Raw genomic sequence first — 14,190 nt, 5'->3', positions numbered from 1 at the left:
CGAACGTATGCGTGAAGTTAGGCGCAATGTGTGCACAGAACCATTCCACACTGTGCGTACCGACGGTCTATGGAGGGAAACGGTAACTCACAAAACCACGCACAAGATAGTGGTGCTGCAACCTGCCATGTGGAGTGCCCACTGAGCCTGAAGCAGGGCCTAGCCCACTGCGGGGCCACTCATCCAGCTCGGAAGCCCCCTTCTCTTGCCCCAACGGGTTCAGGAATGTCATCAGTATGGTTCGCCGAGCAAGGAGACTGGAGTAAAGACTTACCGAAGCCCTTCCACATCTCTGAATTGGGAGGGGAGGGGAATCCTCTTCTCTCTTTACTTATCGGCTGAGTACAAAGACTTTCTCCGGCTGTGGGGGGAAGGGTGTTGGCTGTCACCACCACACTCTGCTTCCTGCACCCGCTGCCTTTCAGCTGCTTCAGCAGCAAAGTTCACGCTGGGAACCAGCTATCGGACCAAGGCACACCGCTGAGGAATCTCAGAATTTCTCAACTGGGGGAAGGACCTTAAGGTATCACCGCAGGAGAGCAGGGCTCAATCTTTCTCCAATTTAAAGGGACATTTTCCTCTTCTAATGAGTACTACAATCCCGCTATACCACCAATGCTTCTGTAGGGAAAGCACATCCACATCCGCTAGGAGACAGAGAGATACTGGAGGGCTGAGGTCACTGCAGGGGGTCTATCTAGGGTAACATCAGCTTTGAAAACTGACTCAGTCTCCATCTGCTGGCAGGGGAGCATAACCCATTGGTCCTGAGTCCATCTGGCTACATGCTAGGAAAGGCAAAATTTCTTCTTTGCTAAATCCAATAAATTAGTATCACTTAGTTCAACTCAAACTCATTCATTGTTTGTTCTCTGGCTGAAATTTCAAGGCAGAAAAATACAAAAAACTCAAATCTTCCAAATTATTAAAAAAGTGTGTATATATAGTTTCAGGTAGCTAAAAATCCTTTTGAAGAGACTGTCAGCATCTAACTATAGTCCATCAATGACAGTCCACGCTTAAGAGCCAAAGCTGTGGACAGTCATACTCTGGGCCATCAGATGCCACATGCAAGATGGGTGCCGATCAGTAAACCAGCTGCATTGCTGGAGAGGGTCTCCCTCCCCCCCTCCCCCCCAACCCAAACTGGGAAGTCCAGTTCATATTGGTGGCCAGCTAATGATGAGTTCTGTACCCTCTATAGAAATAAAAAAATAAGTAAAACTAGATCCTGTTGGAAGAATATAGGAAAATTGGTTCTTACCTGCTAATTTTCGTTCCTGTACTACCAAAGATCAGTCCAGACCAGTGGGGTTAAGCACTCCCACCAGCAGATGGAGTCAGAGAGCAAAGCTTCGAGGCATTGGTATCCCAAGTGTGCCACCTGCAGCTCATCACTATTTATCGATACCCAAGCAAAGTATAACTGACAATAAAACATCTAATTCCCAAAACAAGGGCGAACAGGAAAAAACTCCCTCAAGGGTCCGAAACAAACGACTCAAATACCTGAAAATCAGATTTGAACCACAGTTCATAAGAAAAACCAAAATATTATAGAATCATTCTGATAGATTCCCTATGTACAGCAGCTAAGGTAAATCATTCTTTCGGCAGTAACACCTGGGCGGGATCCTGGACTGATCTGTGGTATTACAGGAACGAAAATTAGCAGGTAAGAACCAATTTTCCTTTCCTGAACATACCCATATCAGTCCAGACCAGTGGGATGTATCAAAGAAACATTACACTGGGCGGGAACCCAAAAGATCGGCTTGCAAGATGCTCTTCCCAAAAAGCGCTTGGTTCGGATCCCTGACATACAGACGATAATGCCTTGTGAAGGTATGGAGGGAAGACCAGACTGCGGCTCTACAAATCTCCTCAGGCGACAACAACTGACACTCCGCCCAAGAAGCTGCTTGCACTCTCGTCGAGTGAGCTTTCAAACCAGTTGGGACGGGGTGACCCTTCCCGATGTAGGCCAAGAAAATTGTTTCCTTCAGCCAGCAAGCCAAGGATGCCTTAGATGCCTTTTCACCCTTCTTTGGACCTCCAAAGAGCACAAAAAGGTGATCCGATTTTCGAAAAGAGTTAGTGACCTTCAAATACCGAAGGAGAATCCAGCGGACATCTAACAGAGCCCAATCAGGGCATCCAACTCCACGGACTGATTAACATGAAAGGCAGACACCACTTTCGTCAAAAAGGGACCGTGCGCAGGGATATCCTATCAGCCGAAATGCAAAGGAAGGGATCCCTACAGGAAAGAGCCTGCAATTCTGAAATACACCTCGCGGAACAGATGGCCACCAAGAACACAGTCTTCAAGGTGAGGTCCTTTAAGGAAGCGTGATCACGAAGCACCCTCAACACCAGATTGAGATTCCACTCCGGGCATAACTTACAAAGAGGAGGACGAAGATCCTTCACCCCTTTCAGGAAACGGACAATGTCCGAGTGGCTGCTAGAGGCCTGCCACTTACCCGCCCTAAGAGACATCCCAGGGCTGAAACCTGAACATGCAGGGAACTATAAGCCAAACCTTTAGATAATCCCTGCTGCAAAAACCCCAAGACTTGAGGAATAGTCACCGATAACGGCACTACACCCTGCTGGTCACAGCAGACGTCAAACACTTTCCAAACTCGAGAATATGCCATAGACGTTGAGGGCCGCCTGAACTGATGCAGGGTGGAAATCACCTGTTCCGAATAACCATTCATCCGTAACCGCCGCCTCTCAAACACCAGGCTGCGAGAGAGAAGTGATCCTCCTGATCCGAAAAAATGGGCCCTTGTCACAGGAGGTTCGGCAGATGAGCTAGGCATAGCGGGCCGTCTTTTGCCAACCGTACCAGGTCCGCAAACCATGGCCGCCGCAGCCACTCCGGTGCCACCAGAATTACTGAACCGGGATGGTCCTCTATGCACCAGAGAACATGCCCAATCAGGGGCCATAGAGAAAAGGCATACAGGAGGATTCTGGTTGGCCGCTTGCAGTCTAGGGCGTCTACTCCTACCACCCCAATTTCCTTCTTTCAGCTGAAGAACCGGTCTGTCTTGGCGTTGACACGGGTCACCATGAGGTCCAGTTGGGGAACTCCCTATCGGGCACAAATGTGATTCCAACCCTCCCGGGATAGTTCCCACTCCCTGGGATCCAGCTGTTGATGACTGAGGAAGTCCGCCTGCACGTTGTCCACACCTGCCATGTGAGAGGCTGCAATGCCTTCCAGATGAAGCTTGGCTCAAGCGAAGAGGAGGTGTGCTTCCTGTGCCATGGCCGGACTCCTGGTTCCTCCCTAGTGATTGAGATATGCCACTGTCCGAGAAAATTCGAACCATTCTCCCCTGCCCCAGGGACTGGAATGCCAACAATGATTTGCGGACTGCCCTTGTCTCTAGGCGATTGATAGACCACGACCGTTCGGGTAAGGACCAGGTTCCCTGCATTGCATGATCGAGGCACACTGCTCCCCAGCCTTGAAGGCTCGCATCCATGGTCATAATCACCCAATCTGGGACTTTGAGGGGCACCCCCTTCTGTAAGTTGCAGGCTGGAACTGATTCGCTGCAACAAAGGCAGGGGCAACTGGTATTGCTCAGGCACTGGGTCCCACCGCGACAGATCATCTCTCTGCAACGGTTTCAGGTGAGCGAAGGCCCAAGGCACCAATTCCAATGTCGAAGCCATGAACCCCAGAACTTGTAGGTAATCTCACACTCGGGATTGGAAGCTGTAACAAGAGACGCACTTGTTACTGCAATTTGTACATCATGTCGTTTGTCAGAAACATGCTGCCCTGGAGGGTGTCGAAACGAGCTCCCAAATACTCTACTGACGGAGTCAGATGACTTTTCGTTTCGTTGATTACCCAGCCTAGGGACTGGAGACAGTGGATCACAAGAAAAACCATTCACTCGCCTTCCTCTTCCGACTTGGCTGAAATCAGCCAATCGTCGAGCTAAGGATGGACCATTATCCCTTCCTTCCGGAGGGTCGCTGCCACCTCGACCATCACCTTGGTAAAGGTGCACGGGTCAGTCGCCAGTCCGAATGGCAGCGCCCGGAACTGAAAATGTTGACCCAGGATCTTGAATCATAGGAATCTCTGGTGAGCGCTGCGAATCGGGATGTGTAGATAAGCCTTGGTGAGATCCAAGGAGGCGAGGAACTCTCCTTTTTAAACCACTGCGATGACTGTTCCGAAGTGTTTCGATTCGAAAACGGGGCACCTTCTAGCAGCAATTCACGTTCTGTAGGTCCACAATGGGTCGGAAAGTGCCCTCCTTTTTGGGAACCATGAAATAAATGGAGTACCGTCCCCTCCCCCGTTCCTCGGACGGCACGAAGACAATCGTCTTCAGGGCCAGCAATCTTTGTAGAGTGTCTTCTACCGCGGCTCGCTTGTTGCGGGAAATGCATCGTGATTCCACAAAGGCCGGCATGAGGGGCTGAGAAAATTCTAAGGCGTAACATTCTTTTCCACCTCCAACACCCAGCGATCGGAGGTGATCCTGGCTTACTCCTTGTAAAATTGGAACAACCTGCCCCCGATCATCCTGTCCTAGGAGTGGGCAGGCCAGATTTCATTGGGCAGGCTTCCCGGTTCCTGTTCCCTGACCGAAACCACCTCTGGCAGGACCACTGGAGCCATGAAAGGACTGTATATGGGAAATGGTCTGCTCCTCCCCGACCTGCTTTTTCGGAAATCCCGAAAACAGGATAGAGAACCGAATGATTTCCTGTAGGGCTTTCTATCTTCGGGCAGTTTATTGCCCTTGGAATCCCCCAGAGATTTCATCAGCTGATCCAAATCCTCTCCAACAGCAACTTCCCTCAAAAAGGCAGACTGCACAGTTGTGATTTGGAGGAAGCATCCGCTGCCCAATTGCGGAGCCATAGGAGTTGCCAAGCCGCCACCGAGGAGACCATAGTCCGGGCCACCGAACGCACCAAGTCATATCGCATCCGCCACATATGCTACCGCTGCCTCCAGACAAGCCGCCTGAGAAGCTGACAAAGTCCCAGAAGACGATGGGTCCTGCGGCTTTTGAATCCAACATAAACACGCTCTTTGCATCATGCTGACACACACTGCCGCCCGAAGTCCTAAGGAGGAGACCTCGAACACCTGCTTCAGATGCAGCTCCAGCTTGCGGTCCTGCACATCTCTGAGAGCAGCCGCTCCTGCCACTGGAATGGTCGTCTTTCTTGGTCACCGCTGATACAGCCGCATTCACATTAGGGACACTGAGACGTTCTAAATGTTCCTCCATTAGCGGGTAGAGTTTTTGATTCGCCCGGCCGACCTTAAGCCCCATCTCCGGGGATTCCCACTCCCGGCTGATGAGCTTTTGAATCTTCTTCGGGATGGGAAAAGCACTAGGCAGACCCCAGAGACTGTCCAGGACTGGGTTCACTCCCTCACTGTCGGAATCTTCCAGCGAGGGACTCACCCCCAATTCCTCAAGCACCTGGAGAATAAGGGGGCGCAATTCCTCCCTCAAACAGCTGGACTACGTGGGGGTCATCCTGTTCTACCAGATCCTGATCGTCGTCGCCCGTATCTAAGTCTGGAGGAACCTCATCCTGATCTGCAGCGATGTCCCTCGGGACGGAGTGGAGTCGTTCCCCTGCTGGTCGACTGCACCTGCTAGATCTGAGCCAAAGTTGCCTGGGACGGACTGTCAGTTTGCAGTTGGGGACGCTTGGGAACTTCCACACTCCCATCCTGGGTTCTGCGCTTCGCGAGCTTTCAAGCCAGAAATACTTCATGCATGAGCAGCACAAATTCCGGTGTAAATCCCCCCGGTCCCGTCTCGTCACTGCTAGAATCATTGTCCGTGTCGCTCTATTCCTCCGGTTTCAGAGTCCACACAGTGGGGGAAAGCGGGGGAGGGTCATCCTGGGAGACCTTTTCCACAGGGTACGCATTGGGGGTTGGGCTTCTTCTGTTAGACCCAGCCGCCGAGCATGACCTGCGTATAGACTTTTTAGGTTTGGTCCTCTTATGTCTGAGGCCCCTTCCCCACCTAGTGCACAGTGACAGGGGGTCTAAATAAGCTGAATATACCCTGTAAACCTTACAGGGTTCCACCAGAGGAGTTTCTGCCATGTTCCTCCTGCAAAAAGGGGCATATAATGCCCCCTCCCCCCGGAAAAATACATGTGCTGCCACCCAGCCCTGTTGACTCCCACCAAAAATGCCGTGAAAATCGGCCCCAGGAACACCGAGGAGCCACGTGGGAGGTTGAAAAAGAAAAAACAAAATGGCCACCGTGGTAAAAATATCTCTGGAGCTGGCGGTAAAAATAAGACAGGGAGCCTAAAAATGTCCTCGGAGGTTCTTACCAGGGCTGAAGCATTCTCCCCTCCTCTTCAGGGGTCTGCCTGGCTCTGCACCACCGGGTAGACTGATTTACCCCGGAAGCCGCAGTGAAAAGAGAACTTGGAGCTGTTTCGTTTTTTTTTTTGTTTTTACAGAAAAACTTTAATTTCTAGTAACAGAAAAAAAAATAAAGCCTAAGCTAAGAATAATAGAAAAAAAATCCCCAAAGGGGCTACTTCCCTGTACTGCATTCACTAAGGGGGAGCCTTTGGGATGCTGAGGGAGCCAGTCCCCTGGCTATCAGGGGACCCAGAACCACACGGGCTAGCACCGCCAGGGGTTTGCCTGGCTCTACCTGAGAGATGGCCCAGACACTGAACCTAGCACTTTATGGAGCAATAAAAATCCATCTCACACAGAGCTGCAGGTATACACGACCACAATCTGCTGGAGTAAGAGAAATACTGATGAGCTGTAGGTGGCACACTTGGGATACTAGTGCCTCGAAGCTTTGCTCTGACTCCATCTGCTGGTGGGAGTGCATAACCCCACTGGTCTGGTCTGATCTGGGTATGTACAGGAAAAATAATTCAGTCTGAGAGTCAAAATGGGATGACAGTGTGAGAGAAAAGCTTTATCTCCTTCACTGCTCTGGTTTTTGAAGGAAAAACATTTCTGTTTTAAATAAGAACCAAATGCTCACAAATGTTGGCACTACCCACACTCCAAGTGCTTGACAATCCCTCGTAGACTATTGCCATGAGCTACGATCAGAACTCTTTTTCCTTCTTTGATCTGAGGAACAATCTTCTCATTCCAAAAGGGGAGAGCTCGAGCAATGGTGTCCTTCAGGCTCTCACAGCTTGGCAGCTGGTCCTCTGTCAGATCTGCATAGCGACGGTCCTTAAAAAAAAAAAAAGAAAAGTTCAAAATTACCAGAAAGATTACAACAAGGACAGGCAGACCCACTGAATAGCTTGTTGAACAACAACGATATCCAGTGGGGCTGGGAGGAAAACACAAGCCCACTGGAATAAGTGTGAGGAAGAGGGAACCATGATGAGATGCTCCTAACGTCAGAAGAGTTCTGAGACATAGTGAGAGATCTCACAGACAAAACTTCTGGTTTTCTACAGCAGAGAGATGGTAGATTCTGCAGAACTTTTCAATTTTGGCTGCAATGTGCAATCTGTAAAGAAAACATCATGCTATGATTACTTAACAGTAGCAACATCAATGGATGGGATCCAAGATGCACATGTGCCTGGCTTCAAAGATGGGTACTTTTTGTGGCCTCATAAGGCAGGGCTTCCAAAACTGTGGGTCCTGACCCCAAATGGGGTCACAAAACCCTTTTAATAGGATGCCTCAAACAGCAGTGCTCTTCAGATGCTAGCAAAAGCAGCATTAATAGTGGAAATCAGTGCGAGGCCTGTAAGCCAGCACACACTCACAGGCCCGGCAGTGGCCCCCACCCTCACAGGAGATTCTTTGGAAAGAAGAAGCCCTGCATGAAGAGGGATCAGGCCAATGCAGAGCTATGAAGATGCATTAGATCACAGGCCCTAACCCTCACTCAGTATAAAGGGCACGGGATAAATACTGTGGATCCCTAAAAGTTAAAGAACGGAAATGAAGAAAAGAGTGCATGGATTAACTTGTTGGTGCGGAGGTTACTACCATTAACCAATAAGACTTTGATGCAACTCAAACTCTGCTCTCTGCTTCAACGGCAAGGCATAATGGGGGACTGGATTCAAACAGCAACCAAAAAGGGCCCTGACTTTTACAATGTGGGAAACTGATAAGCATGGGTAACCTACATGGCGCAGCAGATACTACCATACGCTTACTGGGCAGACTGGATGGACCATTTGGTCCTTTTCTACCATCGTTTCCATGTTTACTGCTAGCAAATCACTATCGGGCCAACCAGAAAGGAAGGAGAGGGCAAAGTGTGTGACAGCCAGTGGAAACTTCCACTGCGGAACCTACCCAAAAGAAAACATTTTTGCTCAGTCTTCAGCCTGCCCTCTCTTCTCACCAGTTGTCATCCACTGCTGGCCCAAGGCCCAAATGAAAATGTTGCCACTGATCCTGCCATGAGGGGTGTTTGAAGGGAGGGATCAAATACAGGAGGGGTTGTATCAGCTAGTGGGGGGGGGGGGGGGGGGGGGGCGGGGGTTGAGGATGGACCAGCTGGAGAGGGTTTGGCTGTGGTGGGCGAGAATGGGAATGCCAAAATTAGTAGGGGGGGGGATGTAAGAGGATCAGCTGAGGGATATCAGAGAAGGGTTGGATGTGAGAGAGAAGAAATGGGGAATGAAAATAATGGAGTAGGGAATGGAGTGAGATGACAAAATGATTAGTTAGGGGTTATAAGAAGGACTTGACATTGACAGAGAATCAACTGGGAGGATAGAAAACAGCTGGAAGGAATGAGAGAGAAAAGGATAGGCTGGGGAGATGAAGAGCTGAGGGATGTTAAGAGGTGATCAGCTGAAAGGATGGAAGTAGTGAGACAGGGTTCGCTGGAGGGGAGGTTAAGAGATGGGAAGTCCTTGAGGGGGTTGTATGGATTTTCAAGTGCTAAAATGGGATCACACTGGATATAAATTTGGGAAGCTCTGCCATAAGGTTTGTTATTATGATAACTGGGTAATAAGAGGAGGTATAAAGGCTTAAATGGGGATGGGGAGGAGGCAGGAGGGAAATATAAAATGGACCACAAATAAAGGCTCATGGCAGATCAGCTTTATAGCCCTGGTCATAAATAGCTATGGGCAAGATCCAATTGCTATTAGAGGGACAGGCAGGTGTTACATAAAAGCTGCCACCCGGAAGTCAATAGATGGCTGCACAATCAAGAAATCTTCCCAGTCACAGGGGACCTTCATGCTGAGAAATGATGTACCTAGGGAACTGTTATATCATGAATTGGGGCATGGCCAGTAAAGGCTGCACAAGTTGTACAGTGGGACAAATATCATCCAAGGCCTAAGTGATACCAGACATGAACAGGTTATGGCTAACAGTTAATCAGTGATCATGAGTATATGTGCTTATATCTGATTTCCTACATTGCTTGCATGTACTTATGCCTGCCTGGGTGATAAATAAGATGGGGAACCTATGGTGAAATTAGATCTTCCCTTGGGTCCTGACAGACCAGTCCAAATGGGTTTGTCCTGCCTAACAGCAGATGGAGACAGAGGGCAAAATTCTTTGACCCAACACTGCCCCTCGATATAACTTGATGCAGCTGGGAAGGCATCAGTAATCTGTTGCCCAAGCGGATGTGCTAGTTTCCTTCAGATATCCAGGGCTAATTTGATTTTTCTTTTTTTTTTTTTTAAGAAAAGATTGATTCAGTATTACAAACAAAAACGGAATTTAATCGTTAATTCTGTTCTTCTCCCTCCTTGGGACAAAAGGGGGTATTTGCTTTCAATATCCTTCCTATATGTCTAAAGGAACATCTTTCTTTTCCTGATGGGCCCTGGACTGGTCTGCTTGCAATGCCAGAGTTTGCAAAACAAAATCTTTTCATCGTAGTCTCCATCTTGTGATGCAGTGGATCCCTTAAAGCCGGTCTGCCTTCCACCTTGAACTGTGGTTCTCTTTGCCACTGCTAAAACAGCTGCATCCACCTTCAGTTTCCTAAATAGCTTCTCCTTCTGTTGTACAGGGTACAAGCTCTCTATAGCCCTAAACTCTTTAGGACTGCTTCCGGAAAGACCCATGCTGCTGAAATAGAGTCCAGAATGCAGAGTGAACCGAAAATGCCTTTGCCAGTTTCTTAATGCCCATGAGTACCGGATCCCCTTTGGTTATTTCCTCTTTAAACTGGTCTTCCGACATTCTTAATGACTGCAAGACCTTTGAGATAAGGGCGCTTAGTTCCTGTTGCCTAAATAATCTCACTGTGCAATCCTCCACCTGGGACTACAGCTCCCCCTCCTCCTCTTCATAACAGTCTCCCAGGGGGACCTCATCATTCTTGGTTAGAGAAGGGGACTCGTACTGTGAGGACTGCCCCCCTGCTTAGCTCCATCTGGTGTTTCTTTTTTGGTGACAGCTCCTTACGAAGTTGCCACAGGGTTTGTGACCTTTTGAGCCCCAGGGAATTATGGGCCTCCAGCAGATCTAATGCTGTGACAGAGTGCTGTCTGGACCTCTGCCTCATTGCAGCCCAAAGCAATGGGACAACAAGGCAGTTCTCCTCTATGCGTTTCGCCTCTTCTTATAGGGCCTGCATCAGCTTCTCCTCGTCATATGCTTTTACAGAATGAGCCAGCAATGCTTGCCGCCCATCTGGCCTCACACCGCCCACATCCTCCCACTCTCCATACCCGAACTCTGAGGATGGGAGGAAGAAAAGAGCAGAGTCTGCTGTTGAACTGCCACCGGCTCCTTGGTTGCACTGGAACTGAAAGCTGGAGTTGGTTTTTTTGTTTTGTTTTTAAAGAGGCCTTGCTGCTCAATCGGCAATATAGGAGCACTACCCTACTGAGGAAGAACAGTCTACGATAACTATCATCCCTCTGGAGCTCCCCTGACTCAGCCCTGATCTGTCATGGAGTAACTAACCTACTGCTTGGGTTGTTGTCTCTGTGGCCCTTCCTCCTTCTTGCTGGACCAGGCTTCCTACCGTCTGCTGGAGACAGAGGACTACCTACACCTTCCCTGCTGCACCAGGTTATACAAAGGGACAGCACTGGATGAAAGTATTTGCTCTCTGCCTCCATCTGCTAGTAGGAGGAACAAACCCATTTGTCTGGGCTTGTCTATAAGATGAAGAAAGGCACATATTTAATTGCATTATTGAGAAAAGGGGGAACTGTACTTAGCCAGGGAGAGACAGACCAACCATCCTACTCTCAATAGTCCTACTAAGCATATACAACTATGCAAGTGCTTTTCTTTTATTCTCACTCCAAATAGAGAAATGAACCCTAGAGCTTATGCCTAAAACGCACTCTGCAATGCCCTCTCAAGTACTGATGGAATATCCCACCTACAGCAAACAGTTCCCAGGGGCCAATTTCACTTGTCTATATGGCAATATTTATCCTACATTCGTTTTATCAAGTCTTGTGAATAACCCTTAAGTATTTTTAATAAACAATACAACCACTTTAAAATTCTGATATTTAATTATTTACCATCTTATGTGGGGTACAGGAAGAAGAAAAGACAATAGAAAAGCAAGGAGAGACAGTACCCTTAAGCATAATATGATCCCCTTTATAAGCACAAAATGGGAAAAAATCCACACTATATATATTAGCTCCTTTGTGAGGCTTATTGGACATTAATGAGGTAAAATTAAAAGAAGACAAAGGATGATATTAAGAGGCCACTATACAGAAATTGCAAAGTAAACAATGAAAATAAATCTTTGGAAATACTTTTTCTTTAGTGACTAAATTAGCCGAGTTTGCTACCTAGTATGCAAAAACCAGCAGCACTGTATAAAATGAAGACAGTGACAATAAAACACTCAATGAGAAGGCTTACATCAGAAATAAAAGTAGTGTAATTTCTACTGAACTCCATCAAAGCCGTCACCCACTTCCTGGGGATGAGGAGAGGCTGTACCGGGTTCCCAACTCACCTGGCTAATCTCGCCGTAGTAGGCGTGATCGGGGTCCATGGGCGGTGGGGGAATGTCAAATGAGCGCCTCCAGATCTTCACCTGCTCCTCTCCGTGCTTGGCTGCAGTCTCAGCCTTGTTGAGGCCCGTCAGACCACCGTAGTGCCTCTCATTCAGGCGCCACGTTCGCACAACAGGCACCCACATTTGGTCAATGCCCTCCAGCACAATCCAGAGGGTGGATATTGCCCGCTTCAGGACAGAGGTGTAGCAGATGTCAAACTTGTAGCCAGCATCTGGGGAAACAGTCCACGCACAAGTAGTTGAAAACTAATTATTCTGCTAGTAGCGGAGCAGACGAGCACATACCGGAGTTATAGTTAAAGGTGACTTTCCCTCTTCTTTATAAAAATTCTTTATCATTTTATAATTACTGCAGCCGATAAGGATTATAGAAGTTTCAAGCAGCACTGTGCCTGCAATTAGCAAAGTCTGACTAGCTCTTCAAAATCAGTTTTTCATATCCCTCAAATTTCTAGCCATTTGTGAAAGATGATTTTTATTTCAATACCTTCTCCCAGCATCACAAAATCAGTGGCATAAAGGCCTCCTGTTTTCGGAAGATCACCACATTAAGTCTGTCAGCAGCACATTTCTCTCAGGTTTGAAGTTGCTCTGCAGGATTTGCCAAGTGCTGCTTTTGGCAGTGCCTTTTTACCATTTCTCGAGCAGGTCTGTGAGATCAGTAACAAGGCATCCCTGTGCAGAAAAAATGGCCCTCTATCTGAGCACTAGGTACGGTCACACGGCCTAGAATGGAGGAAACCCTGTGCGAATGAGCCCATCAGCATTCGGTTTCTCCTTACTGTAGGGAACCATGCGTATGCAAATGCCTTTTCAAAGCACGCAGACCACAACCCTGTTCTGGATCAGGCAGTCTCCTGCGTCCTGTCACCCAGCTGCTTCGTGTAAAATCAAACTTCTTTTACTCCAGAGTCACTGAACTAAGGCAGACAGGGAGGTGAGGAAAGTTAAATGAAAGACTGTAGTGGGGGAAGGAGGGAGAATCTGGCATCTCCCAGTGATGAAATTCTGTGGACATAGCTTTCAAGTTTTTCTTTTGGGATATTAAGCTAAGAAGATGTTCTTGAGCTTTACTGTTTGTAACTGCAGGTACTGGGACTGTTTCATTCTAGTTTGGAGCAGTCTCCTCAAACCCCCCGCCTCCCCCAACCAAGGACATTTCTAGCAAGTGAAGTCACAGGAAATTGTGGCTGATGTGTTTTAATTCTTGTTACTATGAAGATGAGCTGAGGGAAATGTGGGACTTGTTCTCTCCTACACATTCTGAATCTGATACATTGTTGTTGCTTCCTACTCTTTCTTTATTCTTTTCCACTTGGAGACCTGATCTCTCCATGCTGTGTTCTTTCTTGCTAGGTGGGAGTGTTGCAGAGGGAACACTCCCTCCAAGATTACAGCCCCAGATTAGCAATACAGTGATGGGAAGAGAAACTGGCTTTCTGGGCAGTATTGTAGAGCAAGAAAGACACGAATGTTGCTAGAGGTCACAGCTCTGCTGTGCTCTTCAAAAATGTGCTTTAAAAATTAATGACTGCATCTATGTCTGTCAGATTCCCCAATGTGGTTTGTTATATCCTCATCTGCAGGCCAGGGACACTTGTGATAATGCATGAGAAGGGCGAGGGTTTCTGGAATGAAAGATTGCAGGATTCATGTTCAGAACGTCATAGTAATCTGATGATACGTTTTCTCCTTGCGTTCCTTATAGCTGCATCTGAAGTGTGCCCTATTAATAGGGTGATTTTAGCAAGTATTTACACAGAAACGAAGATTATGAGAGTTGTTAAAGACCATAAGGCCCATCTAATCTTCCCAGTGTGCTTCCTTTTGTAATGCCATGGGTCACTAACCATGAAACTGTAATTAAAGGTATCTTTTTCTTTTGTACTTCCAGCTCAATAGGAACCGGAGCTGAAATCTGGCACCTTGAACCTTTATTCCCAGCTACCTGGAGGATTTTCCCATATTTTATCTCCCCCCCCCCCCCCCCCAGTTTGAACCCTACCTAGTCTAGTCATTACAGTGACAAGCTGAAACCATGCACCAGGGCTCCTTTCAGAATCCTGCAATCATGGACCCTGAATCTGGTCACCAAGTGGCATCTTAGAGCAATGCCCATGACTTCACAGCATCTCAAGCCCTGACCAGAGCCAACTTGGGAATCAAACTGCAAGGC

The 14,190-nt window shown here is 48.0% G+C and overlaps 1 protein-coding gene across 1 annotated transcript in view; it reads right to left on the bottom strand.

The window, feature by feature from the left end:
- Nucleotides 1-14,190, bottom strand: part of PGAM1 (phosphoglycerate mutase 1) — a 36,601-nt gene that overhangs the window by 15,417 nt on the left and 6,994 nt on the right. Inside the window, exons 2-3 of the mRNA XM_029610166.1 lie at nt 11,952-12,226; nt 7,057-7,237 (exon numbers count right to left, since the gene is read on the bottom strand). Of these exons, the coding sequence (XP_029466026.1) occupies nt 7,057-7,237; nt 11,952-12,226 (456 nt within the window). The remainder of the gene's footprint in view (nt 1-7,056; nt 7,238-11,951; nt 12,227-14,190) is intronic.

The sequence above is a fragment of the Rhinatrema bivittatum genome, chromosome 7 (genome assembly GCF_901001135.1).
Source record: "Rhinatrema bivittatum chromosome 7, aRhiBiv1.1, whole genome shotgun sequence".
NCBI lineage: Eukaryota > Metazoa > Chordata > Amphibia > Gymnophiona > Rhinatrematidae > Rhinatrema > Rhinatrema bivittatum.
Note: the sequence above shows the minus strand (reverse complement) of the source record. Positions and strands in the feature narration are given on the sequence as shown.